The sequence below is a fragment of the Sorghum bicolor genome, chromosome 3, assembly GCF_000003195.3.
Source record: "Sorghum bicolor cultivar BTx623 chromosome 3, Sorghum_bicolor_NCBIv3, whole genome shotgun sequence".
In the NCBI taxonomy this organism is placed as follows: Eukaryota; Viridiplantae; Streptophyta; class Magnoliopsida; order Poales; family Poaceae; genus Sorghum; species Sorghum bicolor.
Window position 1 is genome coordinate 66694347 of NC_012872.2, and position 22417 is coordinate 66716763.

A 22417-nucleotide genomic window follows, 5' to 3' on the forward strand; every position below is an offset into this window, starting at 1 on the left:
GATAGAGGTAGGTGTGGATATATAAAAAATGAAAGTGTATCTATGAGATAAGAAAAGATGTTCTAATAGCAGCATGGATAGATAGATTTGAACATGCAAATATTGATACAGGATGGCTTATGACATGATAAGGGATATGAAATCCTGGCCAAGAGATTAAGCATAATGCTAATAGAAGAGCATGCCATGAATGAGCCAAGGATTTAGGAAATTGAATGGAGCAAACCGCTTATACTATCGCAATGAATCGACTATATCATAGAGCAACCCTTAGAGCACTTAGGTGTCATGGTAGTAACTAGTGACTCGACACATTCAATTCGAATGCTTTTAAATTTAGTTTTGAATTAAAACTAAACTTTGAGCATGTGTTTTAAGAAACTTTGGATTTTACCTAAACACGCATGCTATCCGAACTATAAATTTAGATAATTTTTCTCAGACTTTTTGGTCTATTTTAAAGCTAAAGAGGTTATTAGTAGTATTACAAGAAGATTTTTAATATTTAAAACTACAAGAAGAAGTATGATACCGGATACAAGCGAATGATTCATGCAAACGGTGTTGGCTTAACTCACCTGCTCTGCTCAAATGCTCAATCAGACAATCACGCCATTCACTATGGCGTAACTCAGCTGACAAGTGTTTTTTGGCCATGCCAGCTAGTCACACCACGTTCTTTACTTCTTTGGCTTAAAAAAAAGGCTCTTTTTAATATTTCAGTTTTTTGGGCCTTTTTTTTAAAAAAATCTCCCTTGCCGAACTGGTGAAGTGCCTCGATTGATATCCGTGCGCATAGCATCTTCAGAAAAGAAAATTTAAAGACCATTGAGATATGCCAACGATAACGGCTCTTAGGAATGGACAGATGGACTGTAGTATTTGCACCTTAACAAAGTCTAGTCAAATATTGCCATATCCGTACATTGAAAGCCAACCACACATACATTTAGCATCACGCATTGTCTGTAAACACAGTTAGAATTATCTCAAATCAACCCGGACAGATCATACATGACAGGAGTAAAACAACCTAACTCAGATAATACATCACGGAGTTAAAAAAAAAACACAAAACCTAAATCACAAGGCCTGATCAAGCAGCAGGGACATCCTTCAGTGTTGCAGGATCGACCTTCGGAGGATCTGAATGGCGTCTCACTCTTTCCTTTGGCTTATCTGTCGGCACAACACTTGGCTTATCGACGACAGGGAACGACAGGCGCTTCTTAACAACAGAGTGGACCAAAGGTGCTCTCTCAGGAACCTCAAGCTTCTCAGTCAGTAGACTGCGGTATCGAGACTTCGCCCTTGCAGACTCTGTCGATTGCATGTAACTGGGGAGAGGTGGTGTGCTCGTCAGGCTTGCATCATCCCGGACTGAGCCTCCTCCACCTGTGCTCTGCCTCCTTGGGCGCTCAGAGCGGATGCTTGTGATGCTCCTCAGGTCATCCTCCTTGTACAGCCAATTGCCCCTTGGACTTGCTGGCCTGGTCTTTCCTGAGGTTGATGGGGCCTTCGATGGTGGAGTTGAAGGTGACTGCCGGCTTGGTGGCCGGCTTGACTTGTTTGGTGTAGCTGGTCTCTGGATTGAGATGGCACGGGGTACAGATGCGGCTTGAACAGTAATGGTGCTTGGATTCTTTGTCAGAGCACGTTCTTTAGGATCCTTGTCTGATGCCACCAATCGGCTCTCCCAAGGTCTAGCGGTCATCCAGCGTTCCATCCAGCTCCAGCCCCAGTTAGGGTTCCCAGGTTCCGTAAAAGTAGGGGTTATAGTTCGACCAGAAGTCCTCCACTGCATATGAAAAAAGAATGGCGAAAGAGTGAGAAACAGAGCTACATGCATAGAACAAATCAATGTAGCAACAGAAGTTGGGCCAGCTAGCTAAACAAGAAAAATAATATGCTAACTCCACAGAAACAAAAGAGACAACTAGCCTGGTGAGAAAATGCATATGCAAGGGCTCTTTCTCGTCTCATTGCAGCTTCCTGTTTCATCATAAGGTTGGCCTCAATTTGCTCTTTGGATTGATGGCTGTGATCCCAGTCTTCATCAATCTGATAAGAAAAATTAAGTGTCAGAAATCTCTTATATCAGGACTGTCCTATTCTACTTGAGTGCAACATTATGTTCTAAATTATGGTACAAAACATAGGGATAAAGGAAAAACATTATTTTGTTTTCCTATAGATATCAATGTAGTTTAGAGACTTGCATCAAAATGGTGTGCTCACCTTCATTTTCTCAAGTTCTCTTTGATGTTTCAATTGGAGCTGCCTTTGAAGAGCCTGTTTCTCCTCCTCCAACTTCACCCTTCTAGAATAGATTTGAGTTTGAACTCTTGTCATTGTTTGTGTGCATTGCAAGGTGTGAGCGGTTTGGCGTTTGACAGCATTTCCATCAACAAGCGACTTCAATCTAACTAGCCCTCTTAGTGCCCGCAATGCTCTCCTTGCCTAAAAATGAAATTTATTTTTGCAGATTTAGTAAGCAATTAATATCACAGAAAGAAAAATAACGAAACATGCATAACATATTGGTCAATGAATCCAATGAGATCAGTGGAAGTATTCTCAATAGATCATGTTCAGTCACGCTTTAACTTGTTTTTTCAGCTGTAACATTAGCATCAGCATCTCATTTAAGTACCATAATATTGGAAACATCAGGCAAATATATGTTTGAAAGAGACCAGCAAAGTGAGATCTTGGCTGTATTCTAAAAACAACAGATTATTAAGAGACACAATGATGAATTAGATAGCAACGCTTTACCAACCAAATCAGATGTCTTACAAAATACGAGTATTAACCAAAAGTTAGTTTGCAGTCTCAAGTGCTAATAAGTTCAAGACAGTGACCCACAGCAGTCATCAGAGGATCTGAATTTTCTTACTATAGGGCTAGTGCAATGACATCAACAAGATAACAGAAGCAAGTAGTAAATGACCTACAAGTGCAGATGAATTACCAGATAACCCCTGAAGGCAGTCTGAATCTTGGTGGCAGCAAGTTCTTCCATTGAACTAACAGGCATTTTTGGTGCAGCCGTGGTAACTGCTGTGAGGCGGACAACCTCCGCAGCAGCCTGGGCAGCAACCGCTGCAGCTTCAGCAGCGACAGCAGATGCAAGCGCAACAGAGTAGGCATGCTTGTTCTGCTCACTGTCTGTTTCAAGTGGATTGACATCTTTAATCTCCAGAGAGTGGGGCTGAGTTGGTGGTGGTGATGGCAACGGAGCTACCGGAGCAGTCCCTGCCACCGTTGAGATCGAAGGCTCGGAGTGCTTCTTCGTTTTTCCGAATGGCCATCTCCTCTTGGATTTTGACTTGTCTGCTTTCTCAGCCTTTCATAGTAGCCACAAGCCCACAAGTCATATAGATTGAAATGAAAGAACAGATGACCCTGTGAATAGGGAATTTCGACATACCTTTGCTTCCTTTCCATCTGTACCAGAGGAGCTGAAGACTTTCTTCACCGCACTAAACCACTTTCCTTTCTTACCCATTCTTTGGGTTCTTTTACTGCGCCTTCAATGTCTAGCTGCAAGCGTGCAAGTACAAGAACAGATCAAAGGGGTGCCAGAATGTCTCCACTAAAAAAAAGGCTGTACCCAAATATTTGACCAGCAGAATCTAATATTTGCAACTGCAACCAAAACATGATGGAAAATACGGAAAAAAAATCTGTAGTAATAAACCAGGGATCAAACGTTCTACTTAGTGTTCTTGGACTCTCTCATAATTCATGCATCCAGGAGTAATAAAAATTCTAAAAAAAGAAAGTTATAATACCAGTACCAGAGAATATGCGAAATGAAGAGAAGTTGTACGGTTCTACCACAAATCGACAACAGGAACAGCTTCCCAGCTCCCAGTACTCAAATGTCGTACAGCCAAAAAAAGGAAATAAAATCCCGTCTTCACCACGAACTAGCAGGATTACGATACACCAAATATTTGACTGAATCGAGCAGAAGAAACCACAAACTATGTGGAATTGAGCCTACAGGCAAGCTGTGTGGCGTGTTCTTCTCGAACCAACGCACAATTTTTCGCCATAAAAGGCAACTTCACAGAACGAAGAAGAAAGGCGCGTTTTGACACACTTCGTGTGGCGTTTCGATCAAGCGCTCAGCGGGGAATTACTCACCGGAAGGACGAAACACAAACGGGATGACTGACTCTCGAACACCTGTGCCTGAAGCACCCGCCGCACCCCCTGTTCCACAATCGCTTCGCAAAACCAGGCAGGAAAACCCGAAACAAAACCTCAGGCAAAAGCCAACCAAAAGGAATCAAACACCGGGGCGGGCGAAACCCCCCAAAAGATCCCAATTTACCGGGAGAAAGACAAGCTTTCACGTCGAAGCTAGTGAAGCAACCACAGAAAGCCCTGAGACCCTCACCTTCCTCACCGCACTGAAGGCGCCAAGGACCTAACTCTGGTCGCCCTCGGAAGCCACCGCCCACCGCACGAACATATATCACCTCCTCCTCCTCCTCCTCTACGGCGGCTTATAGTCAGATCAAACACGCGACCAACGCATCCAGGACGAAGAAAAAAAAAATAAACCGGGGGCGAAAAGGAAAGTAGAAGGCGAGGATGGGAAGTGGAAGGGCAAGGGCAAGCAGCCCAAAACCTTTTTTCTCTCGCTTTCCTCACCAGTCCAAAGGCGCCCCCTTTTATCGGCTTGCCCAGCCGCGCACGCAGAATCGATTCGCCCACCCCACCGCCCGGCCGGCGACCCCGTCCCGCCCTGTTCACCCCCGCCTGGGCGCGTGGCCCCGCTCTGCCCTTCGGGCCGCGGACCACGGCGGCGAGGGAGGCGGGCAGCCGGAGGTGGGGTGCGGTGAGGAGCGGGGCCCGGCGGCGGCGACGAGCCGTTCCCGATCTCCTCCCTCCTCGTGACGGTCACGCTCCGGGTGCCAGCCGAAAGGCGCTGTCCCTGCTCACCTCTTATATATTGGCAGCGGGACGGGCATGACAGCTGGGCCCCACCGCGGCCGCGGACCAGTCGCGGCAGAAGACGTTACCAGTGGCGACGACTGGTGGTACGAGCAGGAGACGTTGGCTTTGGCCTGTGGCTGTGGGCTGCAGGCCTTGCAGGCTGCAGCCTGTAGCTGCAGCCCCGCGCCGCGCCTCCGCTCCCGCAGCCGGCCAACCGGCTGGTGGCCCACACGTCATGGACGGACGCGGGTCTTTCTATCTTCGCGGGGATTGCTCCGGCACCCTGTACGTAGTGGGCAACCGTAGAGCAGGTACTACGGAAGTAGGAGGAGTAGCACCCAGCGGCGCCCACCGGTACTAACTGCAAGGCCCACATGTAATTGACGCTGTTAGCTTAGGTTAGAGGGGTCCACCCGCCGTTCCAACTTGATCCCGTTAAATGCCCGTGTTAAATGGGGCCATTTACACCTCGGTGACTCCGTCATTAAACGTTCCAAGGTTGGAAAAGGCCTGGAAAGGCTTCGCTCGGCCGTTTTTTACAGCTTTTATCTGTTGACGATGCAGTGACCAGTGAAACGCTGCTGGCCTTTTGTATACAGGCTACAGTACTATCTTTTGCTGTTTTTTTTGCCTGCCTGCCAGCCATTCTTTACTCCCATAGGCAGATAGGCCCATGCTTTGGAGAGTGGAGACGAGAGCAAAGGCCAAAGGGCAAAGGCGATGGAACGGCTGGCAATGGCACATCATACTCCCTATGATTAGAAATTAGAATAGCGTTGGTGTCAGTGCAACGGAGAGGCTGCGACCTGCGAGATGAGATCCGTTCGCCTGTGTGTTTTTTTTTTTTACGCGCGCCAGCCCCTCGCGGTCGTGGTGTCCTCTGTCCTGGATGCTGGATCTTGCCAACTCGGTGGAGGCCACGCCACGGGGGGGCTAGTGGCCATGGGCATCCTTGTGTTGCCCTCGGTTCCTGGTGCTCTCGCACGTGCCGAATGCCAGATTGGGCAATGAGGCAAGTCGCCCAGCTACCTTTCCCCACGGCAGCGGAGGTAGGAACGACGGGGGCGGCGAGGCAGGGCAGCGGAGGTAACGGTGGCAACGGCGGTCGATCAATGCTATTGAGGTGTTAGCTCACCCGCCTACAACAAAGCCAATGAGCCGTAACCGTAAGGTTGAAACGGATCCATGGAGTTAGATCTAGGGTGCGTTTAGTTTGCGGTCTTACCTTGTTGCACCACACTGTTAGATTGATCTCAGACCCAACCCAACGGCTGGGGCCTTTTCCCTCTGGATCGCGTCCTCATCGGGGGCGCCCAACCGATCCATGGTTGGTGGGCCCCCGACGCGCTGCGCTATATATAAACAGGAGTGGGGGCCGCAGACACGCTAACCTAAGTTCGTCACCCACTCGACAAACCCTAGGCCATCCGATCGTCTTACGCAGTGGCGTCGGGAAGCACCACTGCGCCATCTCCTTTCTCCGCCGTCGTTGGGCAGTGCCGCTGGAGGCCCGAAGGTCGCCGTGATCTACATCGCCGCAACCTCAACACCCTCGCCATGGACGCCTCCGGATCTGCTCCCGCCGCTGACGGTCGAAACCTAAACTCCCAGATCTATGTGTCTCTTTAATTCTATTTCGATGTAATAGATCTACTGCGTGTATATGTACCGATGTCTTTATTTGTATCTAGTATCCCGACTCGATATACTGCTAGTAGATCCTGTCTTTCTATCACACACCACATTTTTTGTGCGTGTTTGGTTTGCTGCGACGGTTACAGCCTCGCCGTCGTATCCTAGTTCATTTTGACGCTAAAAACCCACCGCAAGGGTGATGGACGAATTCGGTGCTGCAGTTTTGACGTGGCCGCAACGGTATTGCCCTAGTGACCCATCGGTTAACCTAGGTTGAGGATTGGTTTCGTAACATGTAATCTCAACTCTTAAGAAGATTGTTGCATCATCATCTACCCTGATGATACCAAGTCTCGATCCTTATTCACATGTTTGTGCCCATTATGAATCATCTTTCACTCAAAGCTCACACGTTCGTATTCAACCCAATTACTGAGGTTCAATAAAAAAATTGTGACCCGATGCAGAATTTGTTAAGCTCATGCAGCATTGTTAAGGTCAACTTGGGCCATCACCACGAGGATGGCATTGGTTGTGCACTGGTTGGGAGTTCTATAAAATTATAAGCACATGGATTTCATGAGTATAGTAATTACGCCTAATTAGTTGTTCAGTGTATGACCCATATGCTGTGTACATATATGAATAATAAACATTTTGGATCCGCACATAATATCCATTAGGATTTTAACTAGTAATTTAAAGCCCATGCTGTGTACATATATGAATACTAAAGTAGAGTGACAGTATTTTGGATCGGCACATAATATCCATTATGATTTTAGCTAGTAATTTAAATCAACCCGTGGTCCGACCGTCCGAGCTGACCCATTTCCCTCCTAGCGACAGGTCGCTTGCCCGGGCCGCCGGGCCGGGGCTGGCCTCTCATGCTGCCACACCCAACGACCTTGCAGCCTTTGCAGGAGGAGGATACAGGAGCGGAAGCGAAGGCACGAAATGCGTCGTCATGCGCCCTGTTTCCACTCCCACGCCAGTGCAACGTCCTGTTCGGCTGCGTTCTATCGATCCATGTGGATCGAGGCGCCCCGTCAGCAAACAATTTGTAGTGGCGCGCCATTTCTGATGGCGGAACGTGGTCTCACACCACATCCATTCTCTGATGCCCCTACGCTCGCTACCCTATTTATCTAGGTCTTGTTTAGTTTCCAAAAATTTTGCAAAATTTTTCAGATTCCCTGTCACATTGAATCTTTAGACGTATGCATGGAGTATTAAATATAGATAAAAATAAAAACTAATTGCACAGTTTAGTCGGAATTGACGAGATGAATCTTTTGAGCCTAGTTAGTCCATAATTGAATAATATTTGTCAAATACAAACGAAATTACTACAGTGCTCATTTTGCCAAAAAATTTGGAACTAAACAAGGCCCTACTACAGCCATATCCGATCAAGTGATCAGTGAACGAGCTCCTTTTCCTGGAGAGGTTGGTGTTGTTGGCGCACATGCTGCTGTCCTAGGGACTGCTGATCTGAATTGTTAACAGTACCGCAAAGACAGTTTGATTAGAATTGGGAAACTGTGATGATTGCCCCCCAGGAATGATACATTTGGCCTCCTCCGGACAATCAGATCTGAATTGTTAACAGTACCACAAATATGAGTCTGTTCGCTTGTCTAAGAACTAAAAATATTGTTCACTGATTTGTTTATTGTAAGAGAAAAACACTACTAGCTAGCAGAAAACGTACGGATTACAAGCGATGGTCTGATTAGAATTGAAAAACTGTGATGATTGCCCCCGAGGGATGGTACATTTGGCCTCCTCCGGATGCTCAGATCCTAACTTGATACTAATAGTATGGAAGAAAAAAAAAGTTCCGATAAGTTCGAGGAATAAATGGATGTGATCTCACGTTGAACAAAATAGGGATAGGGTGACAATGACATAACAAACACTAATATTTCACCCTCCAATGTTTTAGATAGCGTATCACAAGAATAGTATAAATGAAAAATAGTAGAAATGTTCTAAAGACGCAACAAGCTCATAATGTAGTACAATAATGTTTATTTCTAGCTTGAAATCCCCATCCCTTCAGCTGTCCTATCTTTGCAACGGTTAGAATAGCAAGACGTCAATGTGTTTAGTATGTTTGATAAAATACTGTATTACCTAAAAGATAATACTAGAGTATCATTTTCTTCTTTTGCAAAATATTGTCACAGGGGGCTTTGTTACACCTTTTTTTCTCCAACTCTAAAATAAATACTAGAGTATCATTTCCTTCTTTGCAAAATATTGTCACATATATTTCTTTCGTGATACTCTAAAATAAATCTGTGTCACTACTCTCTCCTCCTTTTTGCTATCCTCTCATGATACTTTAGGTTTCTTTCATATTTATTTGATCCAAGCTGGCGATTTGTAAAGGCCATTAGAGGCGCCCTAAGAAGAGCATATCATAGGAGGCCAAAGTTATGCCAACGCCTTCGGTCGGTGCTCTTGATTATCCGTTGCCTATGTATTGTTTTAGGGGTCCAAAATCCTCAGCTGCGACCAATGTTATCCTAAACGTTAAATGGTAAACCGTAAGTTGCCCTTTGTTTTTTTTTATTTTTACACTGTTTAACAATATTTAAATGGAGTTAAACTATTTAATTGGCTTTATATAATACCACTAAAATATAAATACGTATGCATGTAAAATTTATATATGCACATCTATGTATATGTAAGAAAATATGAATTCTAGCAAACACAATTGTTTTGGAAATGAAAATATACCACAGTCCATCTTATGTATTTACAATTCTAATTAGCCGAGTGTCAATATGGTAATTGTAATTGTCTTATTGATTAAACAGTGGAGTATTGCAATCGTTTTACATGTTTAATCACATTTAAGTCTATTCCGTTTAGGTTGTATACACCGTTTTAGATGGTTCAAACGGATTTAACTGCTCCAATCACTACCATTTAGGACCTACTCAATGATCTGGTTGGATCTCATCTACTACCGTTTATTAAACGGCATTTTGGTGAACGGTGAATACAGCTTACAGGACGCTTTTCAGTATGCACTATGTGCAGGGTACGGCTACCCTCATGACGCGTGCTACCAATACGTAGTACCAATGTGGATGCCAGTTGCCAGTACTCCTACCTTCTCATGTGGGACCCGGTACGAGTTCGTGCTGTACTAGTTGGAAAATGTCAGGTGCACTAGGCGGCCAAACTAGACCAAGGCTGACGATGACTTCAAATCTGACCGGGTGGCCCAAAAACGTCACTGAATCGGTCGGGCTTTTCCTTTCTTTGTGTTCTTTATAAACGACAACCTTCGTATCCCCGACAGAGCAGCATCGATTCAGAGTTCAGAAATTCAGCTAGAACCAGAGGAACACAGGCGCTCCCGAATCCGAAAGGGCTAAGCGCTCCGTAAGGAGGAAGAACCCTGCAGAGGAGATGGCCGGCGAGATGAGCTGGGTTGGCAAGAAGATCCACCTCTACAACGTCACCATGGGCCTATACATGCTCGATTGGTGGGAGCGCTGCCTATTCAGTATCCTTCCGCCGCGACTCGATCGGATTCAGTTTCTTTATTACCTTACAAATTCCGACCTTGCTTCGCTCGACACCGTCATCAACTAGGGGCTTATCTTAGATCCGCGTCTGATTCTGGGTATCTCTGTCTCGACAGGGCTTAGGTTTGGGTGGGCACTTGTTGGATTCGTTCTTGCGGGAAATGTTTTTATCGGCCAGGCAATCCGTTGATTCCCCACGTGGGTTACCAGCATTTCTTCGAATTTGTTGGTCGAGGTTTCTGATTCGGTGTTCCTTTCGAAGTAACTGGAGTTTATGTTACTGTTATTGAAATGTTCTCCCTTTAACTAGAGTAGACATATTGGTGCTGATCCTGCTCTGGTTCATCTGCTTCAACGGATCCCGCTTCGCCACTGACGTCTTCGAAAGGTATGCAAACAAATAGAGTGTTGATTACATTTTTGTTCAGAAGTGGGGAACAGAAACTTGTCCTATTAAGTCTGAAAACTGCAATATGGTGTCTGATATTTTCCTTGTTTATGTTATCTGGGCTCTAGCCGAGTCTTTCTTATTGGGAAATAGGTTCCTAGTTTTGCTAAATCAGTTTTATTAGAAAAAACAGTATGAATGAAGGAGCTGCTTCAGTTCTGTTGGCAAAAGTTCAGTGCGCTGAAATTAACCACACTATTTAGAACTTGGAAGTTGGAATGAGCAAGCTCTAAGGCTCTAACTCAGCCAAGCATTTTAGAACATTTGGACAGTGATAGTGTAATTCAGCAGTGAATTTAGATAAATATTTTCAGAGATTGATGGTAAATATTCCAACAGCACTCTGTCACAATGCAGGTTGTTGAAACAAAATGCATTATGATCCAGGAATGTGTATCTCTATTTCTTGCAGGTTAATTGATAACTGATTTTCAACATTATAAGCGTGGATTTTGGTTGTTGAGTGCAGCAGTTAGTTGAATTCATCTCATAGAAAAATGTTTGCTGAAAAACGTGTTACTTCTTTGTAAAATAGAGTTTATCCTTTAGTGTTCTTTTTAAGCAGCAGATGATGTGGATTCATTGTTTTAAACTTTATCGTGACTTAGGAATTAGGATATTCCATCTTTGCTTATACCATTTTTTTCCGGCACATTAGGACACTCACAATGCAAGACTCTATCACAGAGTCTAAGACAATTAATTACATATTATTTATGGTATTTTGCCGATGTGGCAGCATATTTATTGAAGAAAGAGGTAGAAAAAATAAGACTCCAAGTCTTATTTAGACTCTAAGTCCACATTGTTCGAGGTAATAAATAACTTTAGACTCTATGATAGAGTCTGCATTGTGAGTGCCCTTACTAAATGTTCTTATCCATAAGCATCTTGGAGCTATGTTTCGGATGGATAGTTAAAAATGTAAATCATAATCTAGTTTGCTATACAAATGTCAAGGTTTCATTTTTTGTGAAATGCTAACTAAGTGCAGCTTAATTATTCTTTTTTGAAACGCGTGAGAGCTGTGTATCATATAATAAAGAGAGATCAAGGAAATGGTTCCTTAATGGCCCTTACAAATAACCACAAGTCACTAGGATATCAGAGGGGTTATAACACTGAAAAAGAAGAAGAAAAAAGGTCTCCCAAGGAAACTAGTATAACGGCCCAATAAAGAAGTAGCTGGTTGATAGTTACAATTACAAACCCACTTCTCACCTCATTGTGGGTCTTGTCTTTTTTGAAACAGAATTGTGGGTCATTTTGTTGCTTTTCAGTCTGCAGTCACTTGCCCATGTTTTTTTACTAATCATATTAGGAACTCCTAAACCTTTCTTTATGTGGTCATGCTACTGAACCCTTTTGTTTCTAACTGCTTTCTAATGAACCACTTTCAGCCACCTGAAGGCACGGATTTTCCAATGCGCAGATTACGGCATGGGAATTGGCATGCCCTCCTCATGAGCCTTCAGTGCAGAACACAGAAGCAGTGAAATCTGCTGGTTCTGGAATCTGAATAAGGTTCTCACAAACTTAGTGCTGTAATGATGTGTATGATGTAGTCCAATATGTAAGAGTCTTGCTGTTATTCTTTATTTTCAGTACTATGTGTAACAAAGGTTTGAGTGCACGATATCGCATCCTGAGCTCTACTGTAATTAATTCATTTTCTTGGTATTATGTTTTGTTACTCATGTTTATGATCATGGAGTCACATGAATTGTCTGCCTTCTCATCAGTTTTCTTTTTTTGGATCAAACTGGTCGATGCATGTAATTTAACATAGTATAGAGCCAGAGGTTTTGAGTTACTATTCCACCCTGAGGCCTGAAGTAGCATCCACGTGAAGAGGGGTGCTAAATATAAAGTGAATTGCCTGCCTTCCCAGCAAGTTAAGCTTTATGTTGAACTCTATACTTAATCACTGTTACTGCAGTGCAAGGCTACTGAGGTGGGTTAGCAGCCTAGTTGCACTGATAGACTCGTCTGTGTCAATTGCTCCAACTAGGCCCCGACATGAGGCTTCGATTGCTCTGATGTACAGGAGGTTAGGAGCATACTGATGGGTGATGAATCATGAAATGAAATGATGAAGAACAATAATGGCTTGTTTGTTTTTTATTGAGCCAAAGCGGAACACCGAGCTGCATTTTTAGTATGGTGTATGTAATCGTCACGTAGTTCGTGGCGGCACCGCTGCGTTGGAAATAAATCAAATTGGTAATCGTCATATGCTTCTGGTAAACGTTGGACCGTTTTGTGCATACCAACTGGACCGTAAAAAGTTGCCAATTGGACCGTGGAATGGGCTGAGATGCCACATAAACTGGGCTGAAATACTCATTTGCTTGCACGCTACCAACTGAAATGAAAGATCAAAGATCCGAAACGAGCGCCATATTAATCAAGATAGATCCCCTGTCATTCCGAAAATGAAAAACAGTGGACCAATGTGGTTAGGAATCAACCGAACTTCCCTTTTTTTTAAAAAAAAGAAAACAAGAAGTATCAAATTCGAATTCTTCATGACTAGACACTGTCGGATGCAACCATAGGAGACCTACCACAACCCTGTCACACCCGGACGAATTGTTCGTCCTCCATATACCACGTTGTATAATACAGCTATGAGCACGTTTACCCCCAACCAGTACATCACTCTACTATGTTTCATTTTTACACCACAAGAACCGGCAAAACAATTACACCAGAGAGACCCAGGGCTCCCTACAGAGTAGTACAACCCTCGCCGCGGCCGCGGCCGCCGGCCACCGCTCCGCTGTCCGATCACCCTCATTTCTTCCACATGCCGCTGATCCTCCTGAGCACGTTGCCGTTCTTCCTGGCGGCCGCGTCGTCGTCCAATTCCTCGCAGAGGCCCGCGTACTTGCCGCCCTCCCACGACTCGCTCCGCTCCACGACCTTGCCGTTCCCGCCCTTGCCAACCGTCAGCAGCGCCATGGCTGTCTCCGCGGCCTTCCGCCACTGCTCGGCCTGCACCCGGAGGCGACGCAGCTCGGTTTCCATCTCGCCCTTCTTCGCCGCCTCGGCCGCCTCGGCCTCCGCCGTCCTCGCGGTTGCGGAGCCCTTCTCGGACTCGTACTGACGCAGCTCCTGCTTCAGCTGCCCATTCTCGTGCAGCGCGCCCTGCAGCTGCTTCTTCAGCGCGTCGGCCGAGCTGTCTCTTCTCGTCTCCTCTTGTAGCTTCTTGTTCGCGTCCAGCGCGCTCCGTAGCTCGGATTCCTTGTCGAACAGACTCGCCTTGAGGAAGATGACCTCGGACTTTGCGCCCTCGAGCGCCGCCGCGAGCTTGCCGTGCCGCAGGTCGGACTCCGTCTTTATCTGGTCCATGAGCTCGTACGCGCACTGCGTCTCGACGGTGCTAAGGATCTTCTCTTCCTGGTACCTAGCCTCCGCGGCCTCCAGCTCCGCCCTCAGCTCAGCGGCCTCCGACTCCGAGCCCGAGCAGTTGCAACGGTCGCTTGCGGCCTTCGACGACGTCTCCGCGATCTCGTCCTCGAGAGTCTTGACCTTGGCACGCGACTCCTCGAGCTCCTTCACCACGAGGCTGAACGAGTCCATCAGCTTGGACCCGTCGGTGAGCAGCGAGTCGATGGTGGCCCGGCTCGCCTCCAGCTGCTGCTTGCACTCCTCGTGCATGGCGCGCGCCTGCGCCTCGGCCTCCTCGCTCGCCTTGAGCTTCACCCTGAGCTCGTCGATGGTGGCCAGCGCCTCCACCACGTCCTGCCGGCGGTCGGCGCGCGCCGCGGCGGCGAGCTGGACGCGGAGGCGGTGCACCTCGCCCATCGCCGCGGCCAGCGCGGTCGAGTCCGCGGCGTGCTGCTTCTGCATGGCCTCCAGCTCCGACTGCCACGAGCGGTCGCGCTCCTGAGACAGGCGACGCAGCTCCAGGAGGCGGGCCTCCTCGGCCGACGAGAGCTCGGCGAGCTGCGCCTCGGAGTCGCGCGCCTGCGCGGACGCCGCGGCGGCCTGCGCCTTGGCGTCGTCGGCCTCCTGCAGGGCCCGCTTCCTGGAGAGCTCGGAGGAATGGAGCTGCTCCTTGGCCCTCTTGAGCTCGTCTTGCAGCTGCGACAGCTGGGACTCCAGCTCCGACAGCTTCGTCGTCGGTGGCCTCCTTTTCTGGTGATTTCATTGCACACAAGGACAAATTAATGCCGACAAGATCACTGATGGTAGTGTTAGTACTGTACTACTCCTGAAGCCCCGTTTGAAAAACCGCTGGTGGTTTGATTTCCACAGTGACAGTTTTTATTTTTTTCACTTCTCCCGTATTGCAGGAACTTTAATATGATTTCAAACAACACTGTTGTAGAAACCAACTAGGACAGTAAATTGTTAATTTTGTGATTTATCTAACTATAGAAACATTTGTAAATTGTTGATTGTCTTTGTGCCAGCACGGATTACATTTCGTCGAGTTTGTGGTTTTATCTAACCAGTTTTCTATTCTCAAAACCTTTAATTGCAAATTACGCCTACATAAATTGCAACGAACTAAACCTATAAATTCAGTATAAATATATGCAATAACAGTGGCTTGAAAGGATCAAAGCAGCTAAAATTCAAGACACCTGAATTGAGCAAGTCTCTTTTTTTTAAGGGAGACGCTGGCGAGCTTAACCAATGCAGTGGACATGAGAAATGCTGTTGTTGTGTTAACTGTCTAACTCATCTCCAGTATATCCAGAAAAAAGAACATGTAGCTGTTCAAATGTCGGTGATAATCTTGCAACCAAATGCTAGTTGATAATTTTGATTAGTTTTCTGTACGAGAAAATGATTGATAGCCTAACTATCGGAGTGTTTAAAAAGTGCAACTACCAAATTAGCCTTCCTATTGTCAGGGTGCTTCTCAAGATCATAATCAGTACAGATTGAGAATAAAACACGGGTGTCAATTACGGTTCCTGGTCCCGGTCCCAAACAAGGGCTTGAGTCAGTTCTATCAGATACGCCTGTTTTGCCGTTGGTTGCAGCGACACTGATGGTAGCAGAACTGGTACCGCTATCTTAATCCACCAGTTTGGTAGCAACACGAGGACCAGCTTCAATTATGTCACGGATTTGCTAGCCATTCAATATCTCTGGACCATTTGATTTGGGCACTTAGCTAGTACCTAATACTTGTCTGTTTCAGTCTAATTGTCAGTTTGCTCCATCATGAGAGACAGAAGCGAGACGCCGAGACCCAACCACTCCTAATTGAGTGAGAGTATCAGAGCTAAACTACAGATATAAGCGGTACCGTCTAATCACAAGAACCATGAGAAATGGTATAGAAATTCGACGCATTTAAGAGCAGTTAACAGTCTTTCAAAGACTTGTCACGAACTTAATTGGACGGTGCCCCTGATATGATAGCACCGACGTACTACCACTACCACACAGAAACACTGAAGCTTGCTTTATCTTCTGCCAGGCGAAATTACTGTATCTAACAGCATTCTGAAATGGAGCAACTGCAGAGAGACACAGGGGGGTTTTCGCCATTTACCTCTCTCTCGGCGCTCACCGCCGTGCGGCGGTCGACCTTGGGGCTGAGGCCGGTGGGCGACTCGGCCATCCTCGCCGTCCGCCCGGCCTTGTTGCTGCCCTGGGAGGACGTCCGGGTGGGGTGTTCCAAGGAGCCATTCCTTCACGCATGCCAAAAGAAAACCAACCACAACATCAGGTAAGAATTCGAGGACCTCAAAAACTACAAAGAACAGGCAAGGCAAGGCGGCGAGCTCACACCCCCCGAGCAGCACATTACCTGGAGCTGTTGCTGCTGGAATACAACTTGAGAAAATGCATTTTGTTCAAGGACAACATGCTCAGAACAGAAGGCAAACTGTAGCGTCTCTCTTCATGTCAAATGCAAAGGGGAAGGAAGAAAAAGGAAAGCTTTTGCTTTGTGGGGAGACTCCAGCTCCAAAATCCAAATCGAGTACAACCGGTTGGAAGCTCTGCCTCTGATTGGAAACCAAACTAAAGGGCGGTGGATTCGAGCCGAAGCCGCGTCCGGAAGGACGAGGCGGATCGATGCTCCAGCTCAACTCAGATGCAAAGCGAAGAAGAAGAAGAAGAAGCAGCAGCGAGATGCAATGGGGGCACGCGACAAAGAATCCGAGGCCGGAAAGCGCAAGAGGCCGACAGGAAGTGGAGGGGAGGAGCAACGCCAACGCCGAGACCCGGGACAGGAGTCGACGAAAGGGGCCGCGGCATTAGCTTAACATAATCTCCTCCGCCGCCGCGTAGGTGAGCACGGGCGGGGGGATCAAAAGGCCGAGCGGGCAGAGTGTGTGATGGGGTGGAGAGGGGGCTTTGCTTTACAGATGCTGGTTAGGCAACAAGTGGACCTGCCTGTCCTCCTTGGCTCCGAGCTCAAGAACGGGACACCCCTTGCGCATGGAGCTATCTGCGAACAGTCACGGTCACATGCGGCCGTGATTTGAAAACTTGGCCGCTTCCTCCTCGCTCGGCTCCATGAAAAGGTAAAAAATAAATGGGAAAGGAGGGGACAGACACATATGGTGATGAGGAGGAAAGCATTAGTTTAGAGCCGCCCAGTCGCATAACTCCATCTCAAACCTTGCTAGCTTAGCCGCGTGTAAAATCGGCGCTGCAGCTGTGAGTGAGCCTGTGACTGCAGCTGTGGGAGCCTCTGTTGCTTTGCCGCCACCACTGAGCCGAGGTCCGAACATGAATGGATGAACAGTTCTCCCTGCACTTTCGTGAGGCGTGTACAGTCATAGAGTAGGCGATTAACTCGTGCGTGCTCCAACCTCCAATAGAGTGGAACATGGGCTAATGGCCAAACTGAAGAGCGAAGAGCAGAGGAGAGAGAGAAGCACGGACATTGACTTGGAGAGGAGAATCTAATGAACATCGGCAAGATTGACGCAGAGAGAAATAAATAAACAAGAAAAAAAAATGCATACTATGCAGCAATCATCAGACCGCACATGGAATTTAGCATGGAAGGGGATGAAACTGAACATGAACAAACCTTGTCTTGGCCGCCGCCTGCATGACGAATCTTTATTTCCGGAGGCCGCGGGAGCTCGGTGGCACAGAGCACAAGCTACCGGCTACCACCACGCCTCCAAGACCAAGAGGAATGCTTGCCTGCGACAGGACAAAAGACGAAAGCGGCTGTCAGCTAGCTCCCGCTCGCTTTTGTCATGGACGAGCGCGGGGCGGCAGGCAGGAAAGAGACTGATGCGAGAGGCCGGCGAGCGAGCTAAGCTAAGGTGTCTAGCAATGGCGACGGCGGAGCTCGCTATAGATAGCCTATAGGCTAGCTCGCTCTGTCTGCACGCGCGCAAAGCAACTAAATAATGGACAACACGGAGGAATCGGCTGCTGCTGGCTTGCCCGGCTAATCTGGCACTAACTAGTCAGTCCTCCAACCACTTAGCCAGCGACGTCGACAGGGACAGCGACAGCCGTGTGGTTTTCTAAACAATTGACATCCTTAAACCGGGGGACACATGGTGAGGTGAGGTTTCTTTAAGCTTTGCCACGGGCGATGCCTTGGCTCTCTGCAGCTCATGATCTCCGCTACTAAGTAGAGGCCTACTGCAGCTACATGGATGGATACTACAAGGATGGTCCGGTCGGTCCTTTGGTGGAGGATAAACGCATTATACGCGCGCCACTACAACCACCAAGCTTAAGGCTGCCGAAAGGTAGGCCTGAAGCAAGCAAGAACCCACCACTCCACGGCTCCCCCTTTTGTTCGCTCTCGATCTCGCTTAGTCTTTGCACTCACTCAACGCGCCCACACAAAAAGCAGTAGCGGCGCCGCCCACACTCAGCAGACGCCCCGCTGCGCTGCTTGCCTGGAATCATGCGCGTGGTGCATAAGTAGTTGGAGCCTTAACAGAACGAAAACCACGCCCGGATACAGAGCAACCTCTTTTTTTTTCGATTGATTGATAGCAGAATGAAGCGCAACAGCAGGCAGAAGCCAGAAGAAGAGACACGCGTGTTGGTCTTGCTTTGCAATGCTATCTTACGTACCTCCGGATAACTAACTCTTGATAGCCACGCGCATGAGCTGTGGGGTGGGGGCCTTGGGATGAGTGGAGGCGATGAGACAAAGGCTTGGAGATGATCCAAGGCTTTACAGCTTGTTCGTGCCTGGGTAGATAAGTAGTAGCAGTAGGAGTAAGCTGTAAGATACTGTGAGCTACTAATAGACCAGGCAGCAGGGTAGTAGGTGCTAGACTTTGACAGGTTTGTGTTGTGTGAGGAAGCGGAGCGGAGATGGTTCCTCCAACGAGAAATGCATGCAAACGAAACGAGAGCTATGAACTCCTGGACCAGTTCCAACAGAACAGAGGAGGTGGTAGTGGTAGCGACGCGAGCATTCGGTCGGTGCCTGATTGATTGGATCCACGGTCATGCATGCTTGCATAGCGCAACCGCCCATGATGTGATGGAGAGTCACTGAGTGAGGACACGGCAAGTGGAAGAAGAAACAGCCTCACCTCACCTATCCAGGACTTGCTGTGCTGCACGGCGACGACGAGGATGCCTTCCGTCTCCTCTCCGGGTCTCCGTTGCTTGACCTTGGCCTTCATCTCATGCTCCGACTCCGAGTCCGCGGAGCCATTGCCCGAAGGGGACGGAGCTGTGGAGAGAATGCATCTGCGCTGCACCTGCACAGGGGGGAGTGGGATGCCATCTTCTTCTTCTTCTTTAAGTAAGCAGTATAGGAAAGCAGACAGCAGGCTAGTCAGGATTTCTGAGAGAAGGCTGCCCCGGCTGCGGATGCGAGATGAGGAACAATCATTTCGGTGTGCTCGGTCTCCCGCTCCGTGCTAGAAAATCAAATGAAAAATGAGATCGTCGTATCCGTACCTGATGATTTTCGGCAAATATTTTTGCCAGGAGTTGTTTCAACGCCCCCCCTGATCCTGATGTTGCCGTTGGGGGCTCGGACGTCGATCGCTGATCTCGGATAATGATGATCACCCCGTGTTGTCCACTCGATGACCGATGATGCTTTGTTTTGATGAAGTACGGAAAAAGGCGTATAGCGCTGTAACGAAGCACGTGGCAACCGCATGATCGAGACCAAAAGGGCGTGTTTTCGCAGCGCCTCCGCTGTCAGTGGAGCGGCGATCGGCTCCGACGCTCTCCTCGCTCTGGTCACGTGAAACAGAGAGACGTTCAGAATTCAGAGGAGTATCGGCCTCGCTTGGGGCTTGTTTAGTTTTAAAAAATTTAGCAAAATTTTTCACATTCTCTATCATAATTTTATAGCACATACATGAAACATTAAATATATATAAAATAAATAATTAATTGTATAGTTTACTGTAATTTATGAGATGAATTTTTTTTAGCTTAGTTATTTCTTGATTGGATAATATTTGTCAAATACAAACGAAAATACTACGGTATCTATTTTGTAAAAATATTAGAATTACAAGGCCTTGATCTGTTGGTGATCTGAAAAGAGGGAGAGCTGTGAATTGAAACCAGATCAAGTAAATTTGGTCGCGTAGTTCAATTGAAAAAAGGGAGATTGCTATTCAAATAAAGCTGGATTCCGGGCTGTTTACTGATTTGAATATCTTATGCACAAACTTGTACGCCGCCAAAACCAAGCGCATCTTCTAACAAAACTAATTTTTCTACCGTAAAAAACTATTTTTTCTATTAAATGCAAAGATATGCAGATCTCATAAATATTTTTTTCCTAAAAAATGCTAAGGATCTTTTTTCGCATAGCTTGTGGCGGTAGCAGTGGCTCTTCACAAAACTCGTGAAGACAACTGATTTTACGAGCTCTTTTATTTTTTTTACTTGAAACTTCTATGGTGCCATATACGGTTGCGCAAAAGCTTTTACACGACGGGGCATGTGAGTGTGTGACGTGAGCCGGCTCATGGACGATGCGTGACGCACTTGCGCTTGACCGCGCCTATGTCAGTGGCTAGGGTTCTGGCGAGCGTTTCACTAGCATTAGAGACCGGAGTTAGGATTTGAGGTAAGTTCATCTCCTCATAATCGTGCCCTCTCTTTCTCCAATTTCTCTCCCTCTTATTCCTAACTCCTGCAAACTCTAACGGACATCGAAGGCGACAGCCGGGGGGAGGCAAGGCGACTAGGTGATAGGGAAGGTAGCTGGGTAGTTAGGGGCATTGGCGGTGGTGGAGGCAGCCGTGTCAGGAAGGGCGTAGAGGGCCATGGTCGTTGGTGAGGGAGAGGGCTACTGTGGGATGAGGGAGGAGAATTTGGCGGCATCACGGCTACAACCGTGGGGCTCCGGCGAAACCTTTGCGCGGCCGCGTCGGGGCAATGGTCGTTGGTGAGGGAGAGGGCCGTTGAGGAGAGGCATGAGAAAGGAGAAATGGGTTGGGGAGGAGGCAGATATGAGGTAAACAACAGGTGGCACGCTTCCAGAACGTGAGTGGTTGCACGATAACTTCATCCTGGTGTCGAGAAGAGCCAGAGCCACGACGAACCATGCCAAAGGGCCTCATAGCAAACTCCCACTCCCGCGCTTTCGTGAGTGTTGGTGCATCCGAGTAGTAACGTTTCACTGTGTCGTGCATCAGTTCCACCACTGTCTTGCACTGCCTACAACACACACTCCTGCTGGCAGCGGCAAACACAGTTACTGTTACAGATAGAACCAGCAGGTGTTTTATATTAACCGCATGGCGAAGCATATGTCCGTACGGCGCTACTTCAAATTGTTCAGAACTTCAGATCTACAGTGTCAGTCCGGAGAGGACGAGCAGATGATCCACACGGTTTTGTGCTCTAGTATTCCGGCGTGCATGCCGGGGGTGCCCCCACCGGTACGATACGGTCACACGCCTGGGCGACAAGGAGACCGCTCAGAGCAGAGCAGAGACCAGCCCCCGTCCGTAACCGTAACACGACATGAATGGTATCTCACTTTCGACTTTCGAGCGCGCTCGACGCGGACCACGCGCGCGGGACTGCGGCGCATCGGCTACACGACGGCAAGCAGCGATGCGCGCGCGCGCGCGGAGCAGCAGCGATCGATGCAGGTCTGCTGTCTGCAGCAGCGGCAAGGCGCCAAGGCGTGTCCCGCTCGCCGGCGCGCGCGGCTGGGTGCGCGCGGATCGGCGGATGGGGATCGGACGGCGTACTGTGTGCATGTGAATCCGGCCGCTCGTGACGAGCCATCGTTTCACAGAGCGTACGTACGTACGCCCGGGATCGGGCGTATAGCGAGTTATGACAGACCAACACGTGATTCCACGGGGTGAATTCCTTCCCGTGATGTACATGCATGTACTGACCTGAAGTTACATGTACCGCTCTGAAGTTTAGTCGCTGATGAGTACTGAAGCCAAAGGTTTACTGACGGATCCTCCGATACCCATCAAGATATATGTTCATCTGATCTGAAAGCAACTCGCATGCGTGCGGTACGGTGGCTGAACTCAGAATACGTAGATGCCATCGACGACGACGCAGCTGCCGGCGGCGGGTAGGCATCGTACGTACTTGACTTGCTTGCCGTCGTATCCACTGCTCGGTTGACACCTACGTCCAGCTCCGTCTCCGTCCACCGCGCCATCATCATCCATGGCTAGCTCGCGCGCGCGTGCAGCGACTGCATTCAATACGCCGGCTCCGCTCGTGTCCGCGCGCGCGCGATCGCGACATCAACGACTGCCCACGCCCGGTTTGCTCCTAACCACCAAAGTAATGGCGAAGGGATACGGATCGCGCTCCACGCTCCACCGTCGGCGTCTCGTAGTTCGTAGTACGTCTGCGTCATGAGCCCCTTAGGGCTTTCGTTCAATCGTTCGCTGCTGGGTCAGTATCAGAC

The 22417-nt window shown here is 48.0% G+C and overlaps 3 protein-coding genes across 12 annotated transcripts; 1 reads left to right on the plus strand and 2 right to left on the minus strand.

The window, feature by feature from the left end:
• Nucleotides 882–4932, minus strand: LOC110433920 (protein IQ-DOMAIN 1-like). Of its 5 annotated transcripts, XM_021457034.1 has the most exons (8): nucleotides 4669–4910; nucleotides 4412–4510; nucleotides 4156–4238; nucleotides 3434–3546; nucleotides 2975–3349; nucleotides 2239–2460; nucleotides 1942–2061; nucleotides 882–1798 (listed from the first exon to the last, which is right to left on the minus strand). In XM_021457034.1, exons 4-8 carry the CDS (start codon nucleotides 3509–3511, stop codon nucleotides 1097–1099), a joined length of 1497 nt encoding a protein of 498 aa, XP_021312709.1. In that variant the 5' UTR covers nucleotides 3512–3546; nucleotides 4156–4238; nucleotides 4412–4510; nucleotides 4669–4910; the 3' UTR covers nucleotides 882–1096. The 5 variants fall into 5 exon arrangements, with proteins under 5 accessions (XP_021312709.1, XP_021312706.1, XP_021312708.1 ...); XM_021457031.1 differs by lacking the exon at nucleotides 4156–4238 and having other exon boundaries at nucleotides 4669–4909; XM_021457033.1 differs by lacking the exon at nucleotides 4669–4910 and having other exon boundaries at nucleotides 4412–4639.
• LOC8057756 lies at nucleotides 9814–12328 on the plus strand. Its single transcript, XM_002456546.2, has 3 exons — nucleotides 9814–10117; nucleotides 10455–10527; nucleotides 11988–12328. Exons 1-3 carry the CDS (start codon nucleotides 10021–10023, stop codon nucleotides 12052–12054), a joined length of 237 nt encoding a protein of 78 aa, XP_002456591.1. The 5' UTR covers nucleotides 9814–10020; the 3' UTR covers nucleotides 12055–12328.
• Nucleotides 13044–19603, minus strand: LOC8057757 (interactor of constitutive active ROPs 2, chloroplastic). 6 transcript variants are annotated; one of them, XM_021457029.1, is made up of 6 exons: nucleotides 19459–19603; nucleotides 19086–19362; nucleotides 18616–18735; nucleotides 17600–17718; nucleotides 16106–16244; nucleotides 13044–14730 (listed from the first exon to the last, which is right to left on the minus strand). In XM_021457029.1, exons 4-6 carry the CDS (start codon nucleotides 17620–17622, stop codon nucleotides 13384–13386), a joined length of 1509 nt encoding a protein of 502 aa, XP_021312704.1. In that variant the 5' UTR covers nucleotides 17623–17718; nucleotides 18616–18735; nucleotides 19086–19362; nucleotides 19459–19603; the 3' UTR covers nucleotides 13044–13383. The 6 variants fall into 6 exon arrangements, with proteins under 6 accessions (XP_021312704.1, XP_021312705.1, XP_021312702.1 ...); XM_021457030.1 differs by lacking the exon at nucleotides 18616–18735 and having other exon boundaries at nucleotides 19091–19362; XM_021457027.1 differs by lacking the exon at nucleotides 18616–18735.

Coding starts and splice junctions, on each gene's coding strand:
- LOC110433920 (XM_021457035.1), bottom strand. CDS start 3,511: ATGGGTAAGAAAGGAAAGTGGTTTAGTGCGGTGAAGAAAGTCTTCAGC. Junction 2,062..2,238: donor GAGAACTTGAGAAAATGAAG/GTGAGCACACCA, acceptor TTTTCTTATCAG/ATTGATGAAGACTGGGATCA. Junction 1,799..1,941: donor CATATGCATTTTCTCACCAG/GCTAGTTGTCTC, acceptor TTTCATATGCAG/TGGAGGACTTCTGGTCGAAC.
- LOC8057756 (XM_002456546.2), top strand. CDS start 10,021: ATGGCCGGCGAGATGAGCTGGGTTGGCAAGAAGATCCACCTCTACAAC. Junction 10,118..10,454: donor GTGGGAGCGCTGCCTATTCA/GTATCCTTCCGC, acceptor TAACTAGAGTAG/ACATATTGGTGCTGATCCTG. Junction 10,528..11,987: donor GCCACTGACGTCTTCGAAAG/GTATGCAAACAA, acceptor AACCACTTTCAG/CCACCTGAAGGCACGGATTT.
- LOC8057757 (XM_021457025.1), bottom strand. CDS start 16,422: ATGTTGTCCTTGAACAAAATGCATTTTCTCAAGTTGTATTCCAGCAGC. Junction 16,245..16,363: donor TCCAGCAGCAACAGCTCCAG/GTAATGTGCTGC, acceptor GCATGCGTGAAG/GAATGGCTCCTTGGAACACC. Junction 14,731..16,105: donor CGGTGAGCGCCGAGAGAGAG/GTAAATGGCGAA, acceptor TGAAATCACCAG/AAAAGGAGGCCACCGACGAC.